This window comes from Camelus dromedarius, chromosome 23, assembly GCF_036321535.1.
Source record: "Camelus dromedarius isolate mCamDro1 chromosome 23, mCamDro1.pat, whole genome shotgun sequence".
NCBI lineage: Eukaryota > Metazoa > Chordata > Mammalia > Artiodactyla > Camelidae > Camelus > Camelus dromedarius.
The window spans coordinates 6,381,423-6,402,913 of NC_087458.1; the positions used below are offsets into that span (position 1 = coordinate 6,381,423).

Genomic DNA, 21,491 nt, shown 5'->3' on the forward strand with positions numbered 1-21,491 from the left:
CACGGACGGCGACAGGCACGACGAACTGGGGCCCCGCCCGGGCTCGTCTTCAGCGCCTGCACCGCCGGGGGCTCCGCGGCTCTCCGGAGGCGGCGGGCGCCGGGGGCTTCCCCTGCTTTTTCCTCCCGAAGTGGGAGAGGCCGGGCCCACGGAAGCCCTGGGACAGACCTGCCCACACTCCCGGGGACCAGAGGGGACGGAGCGGAGGCGGCGGGAGTGTCCCTAGCGCTGCGACGGACGGTGGGCCGCCAGCGGCCCACCCCCTCCGCGAGCGCCTCCCCTCCCAGGCTGGCGCCTCCCCGCCCGCTACCTCCCGCCCAGATCCGGGGGCGCCAGGGTCAACGCCTCTGCATTGGAGAGTCCTGGGGTGCATGTTCGGGGGAAAGGAGCAGCAGCTCTTCGTACTAACTAGTTGCGCCCGCGTGCTAAGAGCCCCCCACTTTTTGCACAAGCAGCTCCCCATCTTTCTGGAGCGGTTCTCGGCCGGGCGCTGCCTTCAAACGCAGCCCGAGTGCGCCACGTGCACCTCCTGAGCCAGGAAGGAAACTCCTCCGCTCCAAAAGGAGCCAGGCGCACGCCCCGATCACTCTCTCCACTCACTCTGCAAGCATATTTTGGGGCAGTGTGTGTGTGTGTGTGTTTGGGGGAGCGCCTACTAAAAGCTGGCGCTCGCGCCGTATCCCGTGCAGCTATGGTCGGCCGGAGCACCGCCGTTGTCGCGCAGTAAGCACCCAGCTGTTCCCGCCGGGCCCGGGCCGCAGCCGCCCGGGGATTGGCTGCGGAGGAGCGGCTCCGCCCCGCGCCCCGCGGATCTCGGAGGAGGCGGGGCACGTAGGGAGAAGGCGCGAAGGCTCGGCGTCTGACTGCAGGTAGGACGCGCCTGGCTCGGGGAGAGGTACGGCTTCTTGGTTACAGGCCTTGGGCTGCAGGGCGGGCAGTGGAGGGGACCTGGGCGTTGGGAGGCGTTAGTGGAAACTGCACCCCTCATTTCCACTCCCGGGTGGCGGGGCGCGCTGCTACGCCCAGAACTTGTCGCTTATTCTTGCCTGGTGAGTCTGCAGAATGTTTCAGTGGAGATGGTGGGTGGGAGTGGACAGCAGAGACTGAATCTCTGCAGGTGGGAGCATTTTGTGCAGAACCGTGGGGCACTACGTTAAAAGACGCCCGTGCCGTCTTCCTCCTTTTCAAAGCAATTAAAGACACTTTTTAGCTTAAAAATCTAAACGTGCTGTTGAGGCTCACACAATATGTTCCAAATCCAATACAAGCCGTGGGGACTGAATGATCCTGGTCACTCATTGGCTTGGTGTGAGCGTTGTTTTTTGAGGTGGAATAGCAAAAGAAATGCTTACACCAGCCATTCTTGAAAATGTATCTTGACTTAAAAAAAAAAAAAGCCCTTTATTGAGATAAAATTTGCATACCATAAAATTCATGAGTTTTAAGTATACAATTCAAGGATATTTAGTATACTTAAAGTACAGCCATCACCACAATCTAATTTTAGAATATTTCCATGTTTAGAACGTATGGGGAGCCAAAAGGAAACTTTGTTGGCAGTTACTTCTCGTTCCCCTTCCCTGCTTCCCAACCCTAGGCAGCCACTCATCTATTTTGTCAGTACAGATTTGACTGTTCTGGACTTTTCATGTAAGTAGAAACATATTGTGTGTCTGGCTTTTTCTGTTAGTGTCGTGTTTTTGAAATTCGTCCATGTTGTGGCATTTATCAATACTTAAGTCCTTTTATATTGCCAGATAATATTCCATTCACAGCATTTAATTTAATCCACTCATCCATCAGTTGGTGGTCGTTTGGATGTTTCTCTTTTGGATATTCTGAACAATGTTGCTGTGAATATTTGTGAACAAGTCTTTGTGTGACTATCAGTTTTAGTTTAGTTGAGTAGATACCCAGGAGTGGAACTGCTGAGTCATAGGAAATTATCTGTTTAACTTTTTGAGAAACTGCCACGCTGTACCAATTTACATTCCCACTAGCAATAATGTGGCTTTGAGTTCAATTTCCCTAATAACTAAGGATGTTCAGCATCTTTTCATGTGCTTATTGGACATTTGTTCGTTTTTGGAGAAAAATCTGTCAGGTGGTTTGTCCACTTTTTAATGGGTTTACTTGTCTTTTTATTATTGATGAGTTGTAAGAGTCCTTTATATATTTGTCTTTTTAAAAACACAAATAAGATACTTTTCCAGACCAGGCAATAGTGGAAGCTCTTGGCTTTGGTGTCACATGGTCTGAAATGAAAAAACAGACTTTTCCATTTATGAGCATAAATTAAGTGGTCTTGGACAAAATACCAGGTTATGGTCTCTGAGCCTCCAGGATTTCATCTGTACAACGGGGTAATAATGCCTAGTTGTGAAGAGTTTCTACGAGGATTAAATGAGCATTAGATGTTCAGTATAGCACGTGGTAGGCCCTTAATGGCATCTTTGAAAATTTTGTGCTGGGCCTTTGCTTGGGAGGTGTGGGTGCCTGCCCTCTTCCAGAAGCTCATAGACTTTTCCAGGGATTACCAGGAAATTGGGAAATAACACCCATAGCCTGACTATGCCTGTAAATCTTTGTTTTTATTCATAATACCTCACTCTTTTAATTATCTTAACCACTTCGAGTTCTAGTTAAATTTAGTTGCAGCTAAAGCTGTTTCCGCCTACAGCTGGGAACAATTTAGAGGAAAGAGTTACTACTTTTAAATTTTAACGTTTTAATTTGTGTTTCTCCTACAGTAAAGAAAAAAAAAACTTCTTTGAAATGACTTTGACAGCCTCCTTATTGGTAGGAAAAGAACCAAGGCTTTGGAGTCACAGACCTGAATTACCTTAGTATCTTTTGTAATTTTAACAAATTATCTGATGCCTTTGAGCTTTGACTTTCTCATCTGTAAAGTGGGACGGTAATACCCTGCAGGATCATAGGAAAGCATTCCTGAAATCTATAAAAGTGAACACAGTGGTTGTCATTTATCAAGCTCTTAATTCGTGGCAGGTGCTGTAAGTGTTGTATCGCAGGTCACTCTCGTAATCTATGGCTTGGGCTTTTTGATTCCCATTTAACAGGTAAAGCATACTCAAAGTCTTTGACAAGTAAAAGAAGCTCAGAGTCCCTGGGCTGGACTCAGCTGCATCTGCCTAATTCCAGAGGCCCCGTTCTGTCCCTAGGCAGCCAGGTTTTAAAGTTACTCGTGGCACCTGTGTTAGTTTTCTCTTTGCTGCTGTAACAGATCACCACTTGTTTAGTGGCTTAAACAACACAGCCTACAATTCTGGAGGTCAGAAGCCTGACACATGCCTCACTGGGCTAAAATCAAGGTGTTAGCAGGGCTGTGTTCTTTCTGGAGGCTTGCGAGAGAATTGTTTTCTTGCCTTTTCCAGCTTCTGGAGGCCGCCTATGTTCTCTGGTCCCCTTCCTCGTCTTTCAAAGCCAGCAACCAATGGTGGCCCAGTTCTCATGTTGCATTGCTTTAATCTTGCCTCTGTTGGCACATCTCTTTACCTGACTCTCTTCTATGCCTCCCTCTTCCACTTTAAAGGAGTCCTGTGGTGACATTAGGCCCACACGGATAATCTCTATGTTATAGTCAGCTGATCAGCAGCTTTAATTCCCCCTTGCCATGTAACCAAACATATTCGTAGGTGTGATATTGTGATTTATAAAAAGAAATAATACATTTGGTCTTTGGTTTCTGGCACAGAGCTCCTGAAACCGTTGAAATTTCAAGTGCCGAGAGAAGTAAGGGTGTCTTTTGTTATGTTAATAAGTTGGCTTTTGGAAAGCCCCTGGGTAACCTAAGGATGGGGGCTGGCCGATTAGAGGAGCTTTCAGTTCCGTCCCCCACACCCCCACCTCTGGGGAGGGAAGAAGGGCTGGAGGTTGAGCCAGTCGCTGATGGCCAATGATTTAATCAAGCATGCCTCTGCAATGAAGCCTCCATAAAACCCCAAAAGCACAGATTCTGAGAGCTTCCAGGTTGGTGATAGAGACCTGGGGAGCATGGAAGCCCCGCACTCTTTCCTTATACTTTGCCCTGTGCGTCTCTTCCATCTGGCTGTTCCTGAGTTATATCCCTTTTAAATAAATGGCAATCTAGTAGGGAAAATATGTCTCCTGAGGTGTGAGCCACTCTAGCAAACTGATGGCACACCCAAGGAGGGGCTCTGGGAACTTCCAGTCTATGATGGGTCTGTCAGAAACACAAATGACAACCTGGGCCTGCAGGCAACTGGTGTCTGAAGTTGGGGTGGGCTGGGGAGAGTCCTGCGGGACTGAGCCCTTAACCTGTGGAATCTGATGCTGTCTCTGGGTAGTGTCAGAATTGTAGAACAACCAGCTGGTGTCTGGAGCATTGCTTGGTGATGTAGAAAAACTGCCCCCTCCCTTTGCTCACAGTAGAATTGGTGACCAGAACCCTTAGTAGGTTCCGGGGATCAGGATATGGACCACTTTGTGCGGGGGAGCAGAGGGGATTATTCTGCCTGCCGCAGTACCTAGTTAGAACTGCAATGGTGGATGGTCCCAGCGTTCCTTTAACTGTGGCTCGTTGGCTTTGCAGGAGATCCTGTTGGAAAGAAACTGCAGCATGTAAGTTGCTTCCTTTTGCTGATAAACAAGCCTCCCTCCACCCTGCCGCCTGCTCTTCCTCTTGCTCCTGCCTCACCTTGCCCAGAGCTTAGGAGTCACCCCCCAGCATTCCTTGTGTGTTGATTCTAACCCTAAGTGTGCTTTAACAATTAGCAAATAAAAAGGTCCAGTGGAGGGCTTCCTGGCTTGGAACCTGAGTCTGGAAGGAGGAAGGGAAACCCTCCATCAGGAGAGGGTGTGGAGGCTTATGCAGGACCCTGCTTCTTATGCCCAAACTCCTTTTATTGGAGTTTGGCCTTGGGAGGTGCGGCGCTAAGACCTGTGTTTGACAGGTCCTGGAGCAGCAGTGACTGCCGACCCTCTGCTCAGCTGTTTGGGAAGAATGGAGCGTTGGCGGAGCAGAAGTCTCCAGGTGAACTGCCGGGGCTTTGCTGGTGTTGGGACGCTCCTTCTATGACCTGGATCCCGATTAATCTACTCAGTTTCTTTTCAAGCGTGAAACTTGGGATCCACCTAACCCTGTCCTGGCTCCATTCAGCCGCCAAGGTTCCTTTCAGTCACGGATGCATCCGCCTGCCTCGGCCACAGTGCAGACGCTTGGTCACTGTCACATTGGCTGCTCCCAATCCCATGCTTCTCTTTAATCCTTACCTCCTTCCATTTCACCCTCCCCCATCTCCAGAGACATCTTTCTAAAACCTAGCTGTGTTGCGGTCACCTCTCTGGTCAAACCCTTCACCCACTTCTCCTGGCCTGAGGACTGCACGAAGGTCAGCGAGATCCCAGCCTTTGGCCTGGCCTGCCTTCTTGCCTGGACTCTCACCGCTCACCCACACGCAGCGTGCAGTCTAGCTGTTGCCGACTGCATGCAGCCTCCCAAACGTGCCAGGCCATTTCATGTCTCCATGCCTTTGCATGTGCTGTGCCCTCTGCCTGGATTCCCTTCTGCCTCCCTCCTGCACAACCCCCTTACTTCCCTCCTTCAGCTGAATGTTAACTCTGAAATACTACCCTCTTTGGTCCTGAAACTTCATGATACCCCCCTGAAAGCACTGGATTCCTCGTGTGCTGATGACTCATGTCCTCCCACCCCGCAGGAGAGTGGACTCCTGCCTTGAAGGCAGTGATGTCCACGGCCAGCACTTACCGCTGGACCACTTCCATGACTGGGTGTCTGCTGACCGACTGAGGGCTGTGTAACCATTCGTTCGTTGTTCATGGGGTTGGGAGGCGGGGGAGCATGGAATGTTTGTAGGGGAGTGTGTATGTTTTAACATTGAGGAAAATGGGTCGCTTGTCACATGTTCTAAGTCCTCTGAGTCCTCTAACTTTCTACCTGCCTTTTTAATGCTGTTTTTCTTCTTAGGACTCAAGAAAAGAGAGACAGAGGTGTATGTTGGCAACCTCCCGCTGGATGTCTCTGAGGTATGTGTTCTTCACTCTCTGTGGATGGCTGTTGTTTGTCTTCTTTGGTTTCCCCTGTATGACTTAAACCTGCCAGTAACAATTTTACCAATTTTAAAATGTGTTTTAGAGCTATGAATGTGGGAGCAGTCACTAGCTGGTGACGAGGCTGACCACCTCATGACAGGGCCTTGGACTCTCCCAGTTTAGTGCGTGCAACCATCATGCAAACCTGGAGGAGTGGTCACCCTCCTTGCCACTTTGGGTGGAGGGGCTGCAGTCAGGCGGCTTCCCCTTCAGGAAGGGGCCTTGTTAGCGTTCAATTACTGATCCTTTGGTCATAGGGAGCAGTGGAGTCTCAGCCAAAAAACTACACTCATTTCACTTTGAAATGAAGCAGTTTTGGGCATGAGAGTATAGCTCAGTGGTAGTGTGTGCTTAGGGTGTGTGAGGTTTGATCCCCAGTGCCTCCATTGAAAAAAAAAAAAGAGTTAAATGAACCAGTTCAGTCAGTTGGCTGTGTACTTAGTAGAATGTAAACAACTACACTTTTGACCCCAGAAATCTTCCTTTTTATTTGTGGGGCCAGATCAACAAACCTGAAATGATCATAGAACATATAAGTGCTTAAAATTTGTAATAAGTGTATTTGAAGTCAGACAAAAGGAAAATGGAAGTAATCTACCGAGTTGAAGCATCCCCTGGCTATTTTTTTTTTTTGAGCATTTAAAATTTTCACATTATGCGAAATAATGTGCCTGAGGCTCACTCAGCACAGGAAAAGATGAATAACCCAGTCCTTGCACTCTAGCTCAATCTCAGACGAAGGATGAGAGAAACTAAATTTTGTGGAGCCCCTCCTGCACGCCAGACATTTTTCAAAGATTTCCTGGTCTCATCCCCGCCTTGCCAATCAGCTAAACTCAGTCTTCTCTGCCCAAGTTGTACCTTGTTCTTTTTACACCCCTTATTATATTTTAATTATCAGCCATGCTCCAGGAAATAGGCTAAATGCTTCATTAGTGTGGTTTTATTAAATTCTTATAATAACCCTGGGTGGTGGGTGGGTGGTGTCTCCAAGTTGGAGATGAGGCAGCCAAGGCTCTAAGACGTCGGATCCCTCAGCCAAGTACACCGACCTACTGAGTGGTCAGACAAGAGCTGAATCCATGTCCACTTGTCCCTAAGAACCACATAATCAATAAGACATGTAAATAGCTCACTGTAATAAAAGATGGACTGTTATGTGTTTATCCAACAAAGAGAGAAGAAAATGGTATTGGAGCACAGAGAATACAGTAATTCATTTTGACTCAAAAGTGAAATCATATTCAATCAAAGGGGCAGGTTGGGGGATTCTTGGCATCTGATAGAAGAGACTGCTGAGGCTGATTCCCCTTCTTCTTGGCAGGCTGGTACATGTTGCTTTACCGTGAAATGGTCTGGGGGAGCCCTGCAGATAGTTCTGCAGGGTCTGGGGGAGGCGTGGGATGGAGAGGCTCTGCCTCCTCTCTCTGGTCGACCCTGTTTCACAGCCCAGCACCTGGGGCTGGCTTGGCCACGCTGTCCCACACCGTGGTTATAGGGCACCTTTGTTCCTTGTCCCCTTCCCAGGAGAACAGCAGCCTTCCCTGCAGTGCTTCCTTCCAACTTACAAACTTAGACCAGTCTCATAGAAGAGGAAAGACTTGAGCTAAAGAAGTAGGATTTTAAAAAGAAATTTCTGATTGTAACATTAATGCTCTGTCAAGAACTGAGAAGTAAGTCTCTGAGACTTTACCCTACTTGCAAACCAACAAATTAGCCTGCAGCAGTTTCATGGTTGTTGGTAGAAGATGAAAGTCTTGGATCAAAGATGAAAGATGATTCATTACTCATAGCAATAACATTAGCCTGCATTTTTTATTTTTTACTTTTCATTGTATTAACACTTCTTTTTTTATTAAGCTATAAATCACATACCATAAAATTCACTATTTTAGAGCATGAAATTCAGTGGTTTTTAGTATATTCACAGGGTTGTACATCCATCACCACTAATTCCAGAACATTTTCATCACCCAAAAATAAATGTTATACTTGTTAGCAGTCCCACCTTCTCTCTTCCTCTCTGCCCCTGGCACCACTAATCTACTTTCTGTCTCTATGGATTTGCCTATTCTGGATATTTCACATAGATGAAATCATCCAATGCGTGGCATTTTGTGTTTTCTTTCACTTAGAATGTAATGTCTTCAGGGCTCAGACGTGTCATAGCATGCCTCAGTACTTCATTCCTTTTTATGGCTAAAATATTTATATGGATATACCACAGTTTATCCATTTATCATTGGACTTCAAGGTTGTTTCCACTTTTTGGCTATCATGAATAATGCTGCCCTGAACATTGGTGTACAACTTTTTGGGTAAACCTATGTTGCAGTTGTTATGGGTGTATACCTAGGAGTGAAATTGTTGGGTCACATGATAGCTCTATGCGAAACTGTTTTCCAAAACAGTTGTACCATTTTACATTCATAGCAGCAACGTATGAGGATTCCAATTTCTCCACTTCCTCCCCCAAACCTGTTATTGTCTTTTTTTTTTTTTTTGAGTAAAGGTAGATTTATTTAGAGAGATACACACTACATAGAGTGTAGGCTGTTTCAGAAGCCAAGAAAAAGGCCATGAGGTGTGGGGTTTGGCTGCTCAGGTTAAAGTAAAAGTAGATACACACGCTGTAGACAGAGTGCGGGCCGTCTCCGAAGACAAGGGAGTGAGAGAGGCCTGTTATTGTCTTTTTTTTTTTTTGGGCAGGTATCTGTGGTATTTTAAGGTGGCTAATACGTATTTTTTATAAAAATTTTATTGAAGTATAGTTGATTTACAATGTTGTGTTAGTTTCAGGTGTATAGCAAAGTGATTCAGTTATATACATATATATATATTTCAGATTCTTTTCCATCACAGGTTATTACAAGATACTGAATATAGTTCCCTGTGCTATACAGTTGGGATTCTTGTTGTTTACCTATTTTATATATAGTAGTGTGTATCTGTTAATCTCAAACTCCTAATTTACTGCCCCCGCCACCCCTGCTGTCTGTGTTTTTGATTAAAGTCATCTAGTGGATGTGAAGTGGTATCATTGTGGTTTTGACTTGCATTTTCTTAATAAATAACAAACATCTTCTCATGTGCTTTTTGTCCATTTGTATATCCTCTTTGGAGAAATATCTATTCAAATCCTTTGCCCATTTTAAAATCAGTTTGTCTTTTTATTACTGAGTTGTGAGAGTTCTTTAGATATTCTGGATACAGGTTTCTCATCATATATATGATTTGCAAATTTTTTCTCCTGTCAGTTGTATGTTTACTTTCTCTATAGTATCCTTTGATACACAAAAGTTTAATTTTGATTAATCTGAATTTTCTTTTTTTTTTTGGTTGCTTGTGCTTTAGGTGCCAAATCTAAGAATCCATTGCCTAATCCAAGATCACAAAGATTTATAGTTAACACATTCTTCTAACAGTTCTATAGTTTTAGCTCTAATATTTCAGTCAGCGATCCTTTTTGAATTCATTCTTGTGTATGATGTGAGGTAGGGGTCAGTTTCATTCTTTTTATTCAGTTGTCTTAGCATCATTTGTTAAAAAGATTGTTTTTTCCTCATTGAATTATTTTGGCACCCTTGTTGAAAATCAGTTGACCATAGATGTAGCAGTTTATTTCTGGAGTTTCCTTCTATTCCATTGATCTGTGTATCAGTCCTTTCGCCAGAACTGTGCATGTACTGTAGCTTTGTAGTGAGTTTTGAAATTGATTACACACTTACTCATTTTCTTTTTAATCTCAAGACTTCTTCTCTTTTTTTTTAATTGAAGTATGTTCAATTTACAATGTTGTGTCAGTTTCTGGTGTACAGCATGTTTCAGTCATACATATACATACATATATTCGTTTTCATATTCCTTTTCATTATAGGCTATTACAAGATATTGAATATAGTTCCCTGTGCTATACAGAAGAAACTTGTATATCTGTTTTATATATAGTAGTTAGTATCTGCAAATCTTGAACCCCCAATTTATCCCTTCCCACCCCCCATCATACACTTATTCTTGAACCCATTAGTTTGCTTTCTACCCTCACTAGTTTTCTGAAACTGGTCTTGCTGAGTATATGAGTGAAACCTTCATGATGCCAAATGGATATAAAACATTCAAATGCTTCTGTTTCCATAATTCCGATAGATTGGATAATTTGAAAACCCTCTCACAAGAAAATACTTGGAAATAGGGGATAAAACATAAGAAATACCATTTTTAAATATATAGCTGAGACTTAAGAAGGTAAGGAAAACTAAGAGGGCTCCATATAAGCAGTAAGTGAAAAACCAGAAGAGCCTGGCCAATTCCCTGGGGTCTTTGCCTGCCTCAAAACCCGAAGGGTGGATTGGACTAGAACAGCCATGTCAGGACAGGAGATGACAGCCTGGGCCCATGTGAGGAGAAGAGTGCTAATTGACATCACTGCAAAAGCAGGATCCTTGAAGGGCTGGACCCTCAGTGAAAGTGTGAACCACAGAAGCTTTGCTCATTGGCCCAGGGTGGTGTTGAGGAAGTTTTTCTGCCTTGGCCTGGATCTGAGGCTGGTAGAGCTAAGCAATCACCCTAAGAACATATAACAGTAGGCCTGGTTACATGTGAATTGGGGTTTAAATTCACATTACGTGCGTGGTTTGGGAACCTTCAAGCTACAGTTTAATCTTTGGTAAAGTTAAAAACCCAATTCACAAAAAAACATTTAAACAGATTTAAACTGTGAATAGAAGGAAACTTCCAAAATCTGATAAAGTGTGTCCACAAGAAATATACAGAAAACATTATCATTTGGGAAACAAATATTTTAAAGTCAAGAGCATGACATGAGTATCTCTATCACTTCTTCTGTTTAACATTTTGTTCTTAGCTACAGCGAGTGAGGGGAAAAAAGGGTATAAGAATTGGAAAGAAAAAAATAAAACTCATTATTTGCAGATGATTGCCTACGTTGAAAGCTTTGAAGACTCCTGGACATGTTAGAATTGTTGAGAATTAATAGGGTGGTTGAATAAAAGGTAAATATACAAAAGTTAGTTGTATTTCTTTGGAAGAGGAGCCCAGAATACAGAGAGCTAGAAATAAATCTAGTGAAAGTTGTGCAAGACGTATGTACAGAAGATGAGACGTTACTGAAAGACATTAAGGCAGACCTAAATAAAGAGATGGATAAGAAGAATCAGTTTTATGATCCTTAAATTGATACATAGATTCAGTGCCATTGTGATCAAAATACCCAAAGGTTTTCCAAAGAACTTGAGAAGCTGATTCTAAAATTTACATTTACAGTCCCATGAATAACTGCACCTTTCTGAAGAAGAATAAGGGGGACAGAGAGGAGAACAAATTTTCCACTATAGTAAGGATGACCGTGATGTGAGTGCATTGCTCATAGTCGACAGATGGAACAGACTAAAGTCCAGAAATAGACCTATACATACGTGAACACTTGGTGTGTGGGTATAAAAACCAGGTGGCATTGCAGAGCAGTTAGGAAAGAAGGGACTTTTCAATAAACTGGTTCTGAGACATTTCGTTATCCATGCAGGAAAAATGAAATTGAGCCTTTACTTCAAAACACATTCACTGGATGAATTAAGGACTTAACAGTGTACAGCAAATATAATACTTAGTGATGTGGCTTTGAGAGCTTTCCCTGTGAGCTCAGGAACAAGATGTGGATGCCAGCTGTTGCTCTTTCTGTCAGCATTGTGCCAGTGGTCTTGGTCAGCACAGTAAGGCAAGGAAAAAAAGACATAAGAATTGGAAAGAAATACAAGTGTCATGAGTGCAGGAGACGTGACTGTGGTAGTAGACCACAGTCGTGACCAGTTATCCGTATTCCCAGCTTGTGTCTTGCCCGTGGACTCTGAACTTGTATATTCAGTTGCCTACTTCTTATCGCTACTTGGGCAACTAATACACGTTTCAGACTTACTGTGTCCAGCCCGCTCCTCCCAGTCTTCCCCGTCTCAGCAAGGGGACCCGAACCTGAGAGATACTCTCCTTTCAGACCTCACATGTTTTTCACACTTCACATTCAGTCTGTCAGCAGGTATAAAAATATACCTAGGATCAAACGGTCTTTTGTATCAGAATGGAGGAGGAGAATGGAATATCTCTTTGAATTTGCCAAAATAAACAATGGAAGGATAAAAAGGGAATAAAGATGGTGACCTGTGGGGGAGGGAAGGAAAAAAACAGTAGGAGGGAGATGGAGGCACAGCTTCTGAATTTACCTTGTGTTTTTGTTCTAACTTTTAAATACATAAAGGTTTTCATAATTAAGGAAATCAAAATTATGTATTAAAATTAAGTATTCCTTAAAAACTGAAAACAAATTAGTGCCATAACCAGTTTGATGTCAGGGAGGATAATTGTTCAAATTGACCTTAGAATATGGTATTTTGGCTGTATGTCCTCAGTAAGATATAAGGACAAAAAAACTGCAAAGAAATCTTGAACTTTACTCAGTAATTTTGTTGTCTGTAATAATCTTGGTGTTATTTGAACCTGTTAAGTATTTAAAGTAGGATACAGCAAGTAATTAATGTGTTAGGAGTAAAGATTTCCAGCATAAGAAAAAAGATACAAAAGTAAATGAAATTAAATAAAAACTATGTGTAGCTCTTATATATGAGTTGAAATCCATGATAACAATGATTATTTTCCCTTTCAAAGATATCTCCTAACTGTTTGAAAGTCCTTGGTGCTGGAACAACCCAGTGACCGTAAACCCCTGGCTCCTAGGTTATTCACTTTCAGTACCACTCCCCACTGAAAAGGACTAGGCCTTCTTAGGGAAATGGCTGATTCCGGGTCTGGAGCTGTTAATGCCAGAAAGCTCTCAAAGGCTATTAGGGTTTGATTGCAAGGCCTGGAGAGGTGGTAATCAGAGGTGAGATACTTGTTTGTTGGAGCTACGTGCTGAAATGTTTGCAGATGTAGCGAGGAGGTGTTTGAGGTTTGTCTCAGAACAGCCTCGTGGCAGGGAGAGGTGTAGATGAAATCAATGTCCACGAGTTGAAAATTATGAAGGCTGAGTGATAGGTATATAGAGTTTGTTACACTGTTTATGTGTTTGAAAGTTTCCAAATAAAAATAAAAAGACACTAGAACAAGCAAAAATGGGGGTTCCACGGGCCAAAGATGGGACAGTTTGTACTTCAAAAATACTGACTACCTTTGATTAAGACTTACTGATGATAAAAAGCAATAATTTGTAGTAATACCTCAAGAAATAATACCTAAAGAAAACAAAACTCTCTGGACACATAGAAGGTGGCAAGACAGTAGTTCATTAATAGAAAACTTGGTATGAAAGGGAAAGAATAAGTGTTGCTTTTCCAACACAAATAACTATTTCAGGGCAAACAAATGACCCTAAGTGGATGAGAGAAGGTTCTTCTTTACAGAGGAACGCTAGCCTGTAAATCCATAAGAAACGACAGAAAACCATCATTTTGTAAACCATAATAAAATACCTGTTTCAGACAGCAGTTATCAGAGCATGGTAAATTCATTAAGTAAAACCCTGATGGGCAGTTTTACAAGGGAGGAATCAGGCTGTCACTCTGAATTTGTGGATTAATTTAGCATCACTGAAAGAGACAACCAGATAGAAGCCTCCTAAAGTGATGCGATATTACTGAAGACGATACATCAGCTAGGAAGCATTCTAGCCAAAAAAAAAAAAGTTAAATAATAACCTGTATCTGAAAGCTGTATGGCTAATTTCTAGTCTGAATGAAATAGGGGGCAGGGAATAGGAGATCAAGTTAAATGCTACCATAAGGAACCAGTCCTCGTGTCTACAGAAGAGCTGAGCTGCTTTCTTTAACAAGTTAAAGTCATGGAAAAATTAAGGTAGGGGATCTGATACAGATTTAAAGAGATGTAGAAGAGACTTAAGAGAAATGACAACCTAACAGTGAGTAGACCATATTCTGTTCTTGACTGGTAGAAAAACAACACTGAAAAGATATTTTTGAGACGGTTGGTGACATTTGCTATTAGTTGATAAGAAGCTGTTGTTAATTTTTGTAGTTTGACAATGTTATTGTATTTACATAAGAAAGCATCCTTTTTTGAGCTGTGAAGTATTGAAGGGTGAAATGACATGATGCCTGGGATTGGCTTTAAGACACTAGCAAATCAGAGGTGGACAGCTGGGTGAAACAGTTACGGCAAAATGTTGATTGATGGTTGTTGAAATTTGGTGATGGTGTTGAAATTTGTGGGGGCTCCTTGTACTCGCTACTACTCTGCATGTTTCGAGTTTTTTATCACAAAAAGTTAAATATATGCGGAGTCTGAACACTTCCCATCACGCCCACTGCTGTCACCCTGGTCGGGGCCACCATCCTCATCTCACCTGGATCCCTGCAGTGGCCTCTTGGCTTGTTTCCCTCCTGCCCTTGGGCCCCTTCAGTGTCGTCCTCACACTGCAGCGGGAGTAAGCGGGTCCTGGCGTCCCTTCACTCAGGAGCCTCCAGTGGCTTCCCTCTTAGGAAGCGCCAGAGTCCGCACTCGAGCTGGTCCCCTGCGGTCTGGTGCCCGTGTCTCTGCCCTCTCCCTTGCTCACTCCACTGCAGCCTCGCTGGCCTCCTTGCGAGACCCCGACCCTATCTTAGGGCTTTTGCACTTACTGTTTCCTCTGCTTGGCACGCTCTTCTTCCACGTGTTGGCCTCCTCTGCTCAGATGTCACCTCTGAAGGCCTGCCTGGCCGTTCTCCCTAGATTACAGCCCTCCTCCTGTTCCCTCTCTGACTTTATATGTCTCCTTACTACTGATCGCCATTGAACTTACCATGCACACGACTCATTCATCTTACTGATTATGTCTTCCCCAGATAAGAGCAGCCCGGGAGTGGCGAGAGGTTTTTGAGTACTCTATTCCCTGCATCTAAGATATTTTTGAGCACAGAGTATGCACTTAATAATTATTTGTTGAATGAATTAGAGGAAGTGAAGACAGTGAGTGCAGAACTTTTCAAGAATTTTGTAGAAAGGAGGGTAGGAAGTAGGGTGGCAGCAGGAGGGGGATCTGGGGTCAGAGGTGTTACATGTCTGTAAGTATTAAGACAGCACATATTAGAGCTCATTTGTAGCTCATCCAGTGGGAAGGGGAGTTGATGCAGGAGAGAGGAGATAATCTAGCATCAGAGACCTTGAGGAGGTGAGAGGGGGTGGTCCGGAGCAAGGACAGGTCTTCCACGTGGAGGGGTGCGCATGGGTGCAGGGAGGTTGGCTGATGCGGCAGCAGGGTGTGGATGTTCCCTTTTGATGGCCTCTCTCTTCCTAGCAAAATAAGAATCAGGCTTATCAGCTGAGTAGAAAGAGGGTATGGAAGGTTTGAATAGAGAAGTAGACTGCAGTAGTTCTGTTTGGGAGACCAGGGATCTGATAATTAGGAATATGGAGTAGGAATGCCCTGAAGCACTCTGCACAGGGAAGTGACTGCAGCAATAAGTCATGGCGTGAAGAGGAAAGCAGGGGTGGGATAGGGTGGGGTGGGGTGTGGTGGGGCAGAGCGGATAGTAGGAGAGCCAGGATAGATTGGGAGTTTGCAGGGTGGTGGAAAAGTGTCAGGGTTTAAAGGGTCACAGAACCAGGGAGTGGAGATGAAGAACTAGAGGGGTGAGTGAGAGAGGTTGTTAGAGAGCACGGGCTGGAAATTGCCATTCAGAGGGACACGCAGTCATTGGGAATGACAGGGTCCAGGGTGTGTCCTAGGAAGAAGGGAGCCCAGGCCATGGGGAGGCAGCTGTCAGTCCCTTTCTCTTCTTGATGTATGTTTGTCTGTGGTTTTTATCATTTCATATCTTATAAAATAACATATCCATGTTGGCACATGCGTGCAATACCAGTATACATACAGGTGCTTAGGTTGTACCGTAATGAATTGCTGGTGTTTGACCATTTTTTATCTGCAAAAATGTCAAGTCCCGTGGCTCAAATGAATGGTTTCCCACTTTTTGCTACTTTAAACAGAGCCACAGTGAACCAGCTTGTAAGCATGTCCATGTGCACATGTGTGTCCCCAGGACCTGCACCTGGATGTGGGGTCAGGGCCACCCAGGGCCCACAGCTTGACCAGGCAGGTAGACTGGCCAGTACTCCCACCGGCAGCACCAGCATAAGAGCGCCTGTGTCCTCACCAGAGCTTGGTGCTGTCCAGCTGTTATTGTTGCCAGCCTGAAGGGCGTGGGGTTATTTAGCTCGTGAGTAATGGCGGTCACCCTCCACCTGCCTGGCACAAAGTCAGTGGTCCATAAGTGTTGGTGCCATAATTATTAGCAGGTGATAGATCCCTTAAATGATGTATTTATAATGACTGGTTGAAAGGGATATATTAATAAGTGAAGTAGGTTCCGGAGCAGAGGGGACAGCATGGTCTTACAGTCTCTACATGGATATGCAGTACTTCTGTTTTGGTGGTAGGATTATGGACGATACTTCTGTTTTGCTTATCTGTATTTTAAAACTTTTTTATAATTAACAATTTAATGCTTTTATGATTAAAAAAATCCTAATAAGTTATTTTTATTATTTAAAGTGAGATGTAAAGGATTCCCTAAGGGGTATGAGGCAATTTTAGCTTAATGTACCAAGCTTCCTGTCAAGTCTATAGGCGACCAAAATTTTTTTAAATAAACAAATTGAACTATTAAGGAGCAGAAAAAAAAAAAGGTCACAGTTAGGGCATGCCTTCAGATTTTTAGAGTTCCTAATAACAGCTATCAACAGGAAGGGACTCTGCTGAGGGGATGACCTCACTGATAACATTGAAGCCCCATGGATGAAAAGATGTTGGCACGTTTTGGGGGTATTTGTAGGTGTGTGTGGTGGGGGTTCTCCTCTCACCCTCAAGCACATTTTCTGAAAATGAGCACATCCTGAATCTACTCAATGCCATGGAACAGTCGTTTTTGACCTTGGGTACATATTATAATCATCTTTAAAAAAAATATTGATGCTTTAATCTCAACCTCAGAGATTCTGATTTTGTTCATCTGGGGTGGGCCAGGCATTGCATTAGTAGTTTAAAAAAGAAAAAGTCACTTTCCAGTTGAATCTCTCATGCAATCAGAATTGAGAATTATTGCTATAGAAGAAGGGTGTGCAAACTTTTTCTGTAAAGGGTCAAATAGCAAATATTTCAGCTTTGAACGCCATATGCCTCTGTTGCAAACACTCATCTCTGCCATTGTAGCATGAGCATGAAAGCAGCCTTAAGACAGCGAGTACATGAATGTGCATGGCTGTTATAATAAAACTTGCAAAAAAAAAAAAAAGTGGTGGATTGGATTTGGCCCAAGGCTGTGGTTTCCTGACAACTGTGATTGAAGGTTCAAAAGTATGAAAGTTTTCTATTTTATTTTAAAAATGGTAAAACTTCAAGAGAAGAAAGCTGTGGTTTTTGCATGAGATCATGAAAAAATGTAGGATTTGAAGTTCGAAGCCTGACTCGATCTAAATTGGCTGTGTAATCTTAGGGCAATCACTTAACCTCTCTGATCCTTATGCTTCTGAGAATGAGGACAATAATAATGTACAGTTCACAGGGCGGTTTTAAAGATCAAATGGAATAAGGTATGTGAAAGTGCTTTTATATCCTGAAAATGCTAAGCACACATTGCTTTGTTCATAAATTGAATGTTGCTCAGCATCTTGTAGATTTCTGTGTAATAAACATTAAATATTTAAAAGTAAAAGCGAATTAGAAAATTTGAATTTAAATGTAATATAAATATGGAGATGGAGAAAAATGAGCCATACATTATGCATTTCTATTTTCCTAAGCTGACAAAGTGACTTTAGATTGGTAAAAGCTGCTCTTAACAGACGATGGTATAAATATACATTTTTCCAAAGTAGAATTTTCTAGGGAAACAGGGGTTTCCATCACTATTGTGGTGTTTAAGCTGTCCTGTGCTGGTGGGGAAGCTGAGGAAGGAAGAAGTGGGGAGAGGCGCAGGTAGGAGGAGAGTGGAGGCCAGCGGAGAAGCTTCGCCCTGGGCAGCGGGCGCATCCGAGGCCGCCCAGAAAGCGTTTTCAGTAGAGCGGGAAGGGCGGGCGGGGAGGAAATGGAGGCATTAGGCGGACACGGCCCTTTCTACACGTTTGGCAGAGAAGAGAAAAAACAGGGTGTCGCTCAAAAGGGCTTCAGGGTTGGGTGGATGTTATCTTAGAGAAGGGAGGGCCTTTGTGGGTGGTGGCCGTAGGGAAGGAGTGGGGCCAGGGTCCACTGGGGAGGGAGGCAGCCTGAGGGCAGGCAGGAGAAGGAGCTGAGAATGGGACAGAGAAATGTCCAGGGAGGGGAGGTGACAATACCCCCGGGCAGTGGAGGCCAGGCTACAGTGAGAGCAGTGGCCTGGAGGATATGGAAACTCTGTCAGAGGCCAGAGGCCAACCGAGAGGAATGTGTCCTCCCTCAGCGCACTGCCCACCCCGGCTTTACTTTTAATGCCAGACTGCACCCTGCCCGCCCCATCAGTTAGATCACTCATGTGTATCCCCACTAAACTAAGCTCCCTGAGTGCAGGGCTTATGTGGGATTCAAATCAGTATCTCCTGTAACACTCAGCCTAAGGCTCGTGTGTAGCCCATGTTTGCTGAATATCTGTTGAAGGCATAAGGAAGGAAATGAAGGAAGGTGAACCCGGGACTGAGTCAGCGGGGGCAGTCGGCCTTGCGCTGGAGGTTGGATTAAAGCAAGCCTCCCCTCCTAGGTGGCGATGAAAGGGAGATAGCCTAGATCCCTAGTAAATTAAAAGTCAGTTCCTCCTGGGATTCCACCCTGACCACTTCCTTTCTCTCCAAATCTGGGTTAGAGACCCATACTGTGCGCTCCCAGAGGCATCTGTACTTCCTCCTCACGGAATGTAGCACCCTGTGGTGAAATGGTCTTTTTACTTGATTGTCTTGTCTGTACCCTACCTGCCCTGTTGAGCTTCCATTGAAGGCAGGACTTGGATCTTTCTTGTCTCTGTATTTGCATCACTGAGCACAAAACCTGGCACTCCCAGCACGTAACAGGTTCTCATTAAGTATGTGTGCAGCTGATTACTGGATTAGCTGGTTGGGGATCTGAAACCTTGAGAACTGGTCTCTAAGTTGTGTCTCTGGGTCTCTTTCTCTTTTAAACCCTACCGTTGTAGGAGGAAATTCGGTGCCTTCTAAAGGACTTCAGCCCTCTCCATGTCCACAAAATCCAGAATGGCTGCAAATGGTAATGACCGTTCTTCCTTTGTTTTCTTTGGGAAGCAACTCCTTTCCTCTTTGTCTATTTTGCTGATGCTCACCAACTCCCAAAGCCACACCCTCTGTGACTTGGCAGAGTGAGATTTGGGAAACCCCCTTTCCACATTTAACCCTCTGAGGCGGGCAGCTGATGCTGCTTTGTCCGTACGACCGTGGTTTAGCAGCCCAGAGACCTGGGTTTACTTTTGGTAATGTTGGCCTGATTCGAGGCAAATTACTGTATCTCTTCAGCCTTGGTTGCCTCTGAAATCTGGACCTACTCATATTTTCCCCTTTCTTATTTTCAAGGCAGTAAAAGTGTTTTGAACTTCTTTGGGGGAGTCGTTTGAGGGAAGCCCGAATCCATGCCATATGATATGTGGTGGTAGGGTCAGCCTGTGTCTCCTGATCCCCAAGAAGCCCAGGACAGGCTCTCCCGCCTGAATCTGGGCACCGTGGAGCCTCCTTGTGTTTTAGGAGCAGCCCAGCCCCGCTTTGGTCCCTGTGGAGGGGAGAGGGGGCCCTTTCTCAGCCCAGGCTTGGTGCCCACCTGCAGCTCTGTTCTGAGCCTGGCTCAGAGCTGCCCTCACCTTCCTCTGCAGCTTTGCGTTTGTAGATCTGGGCTCCGTGCAGAAAGTGGCACTTGCCATCCAGGAGCTGAATGGGAAGCTCTTCCACAAACGAAAACTGTACGTGAATTCAAACAAAAGGTCTCCCAGGAGGACCCCCGATGTGGCCAAGTGGCCCCAGGAGCTGCCGGTAGGTCTCTGGCCCTTCCGTGCTCTGGGTCGCTCTGTGCTCACCCTGCACAGCTTGGCCAATGTTGCTTTCCATTCTTTCCTCCTCTTTCCGTCCTGTCTTACTGTAGACCGAGCAGGGGCTGGGGTGAATTCGGGAAACTTTTATGACCTTTAACAGTCAGGAGCAAGGTCAGTGCAGAGAACTTGGAATTCTGAAATGAAAGGAAGGCTGTATTCTTGGCAAGAACAAAAGGGGTTATTAGGCAATCCATTCAGGGCTTTTCCAACCTGGGTTATTGAAATTGAGGTTTTACTTGTTTAATGTAGCAAACATTGAGTATCTGTTGTTTGCACAGCCTTGTTCTGGCAGCTGATTTGAGAGTAAGTAAGACAAAGTGAATAAAATCTAGTTCTTCCTGGCAGGAAGACGAATGTGAGGTATGGGGGGGGGCGGGTAGTTGATGGTGGGGTAGTGCCTGGAGGGGCGTTGCCCTTGTGGACAGAGAAGAGAGTGCCCATAACTAACCCCCGGGAGCCTCCCTCGAGTGAGGTGGGCCCAGTCTCAGCAGGTAGAGGTGAACCAGGAGCAGAGGATCCCACTTGAGAGCCTGAATTGTTAGTGACTGTCTTGGCTGCACATACGAGGAAACCTGAGAAATCTGAACGACAGAACGACGGTAGCTTAAACAACTTAGCTATTTGTTTTTCTTTCCTGTAGAAGAATTCAGGGGGTAGGGAATCCAAGGCTGGTATGGGAACTCCATGATATTATGAGGGTTCCAAGCAGGAAGAAGGGGAGAGGCAGAGAGTAAAGGGCCTATGTCCTCATAAAAGGCGCATTTTCAGAAGCTGGCCACAATTCTGCTTATGTTTTGTTAGCTTGCGACCTTCAATGCAAAAGAGGCTGGAAAATGTAGCTTTTAAAAGAGGCACACTGTTAAACTTGGGGCTCTGCCAGCAAGGAAAGGGAGAATGCCTGTTGGCAGGCAGTTAACAAGGTCAGGCACCACTGGAGAAGGTGGAGATGAGAGTTGAGAGGTGGATCCACAGTAAAGATTGTCAGAAGGCCCCCCCACCCTCCTTGCTAGTTCCAAACCATTTTTCTTCCTCTGTCTTTAAACCCTGGCTCTTGGAAGGGCAGGCTGTCAGATTACACTGTGCACGGATCTTGGTTGCAGTCACCTGCCATTCTGTCATGCTCCCTTATTCACTGATAACTTCAACTTCTGACTCACTGTCTTCCTCTTATTGTCACTCAAATTCAATGTCCGGCAGATGATCTGTGTAAGAGTCTGGCCCCTTGTTTCCTAGGCCACTTATCTTTAATGATCTTTTTCTTCCACTCGGTCACAGTTTCCTATTCCCTGAACTGTATCTCAGGCCTTGTCATTGCTCATAACTGAACATCTCCAAAATGTC

General features: G+C 44.7%; 1 protein-coding gene across 6 annotated transcripts in view; it reads left to right on the forward strand.

Annotated features, from left to right (window-relative positions):
- Positions 1-21,491, forward strand: part of TDRD10 (tudor domain containing 10) — a 43,233-nt gene that overhangs the window by 662 nt on the left and 21,080 nt on the right. For 5 of the 6 annotated variants that reach the window (XR_010377469.1, XR_010377470.1, XM_031436194.2 and 2 more), the window contains exons 2-7: positions 690-869; positions 4,574-4,602; positions 4,935-5,014; positions 5,969-6,027; positions 19,251-19,321; positions 19,935-20,091. Coding sequence is in view for 4 of the 6 variants with exons in the window: in XM_031436194.2 (XP_031292054.1) it covers positions 4,601-4,602; positions 4,935-5,014; positions 5,969-6,027; positions 19,251-19,321; positions 19,935-20,091 (369 nt within the window). In the remaining 2 variants the exon portion in view is untranslated. The remainder of the gene's footprint in view (positions 1-689; positions 870-4,573; positions 4,603-4,934; positions 5,015-5,968; positions 6,028-19,250; positions 19,322-19,934; positions 20,092-21,491) is intronic. The other variant, XM_031436206.2, reaches the window with a different exon arrangement.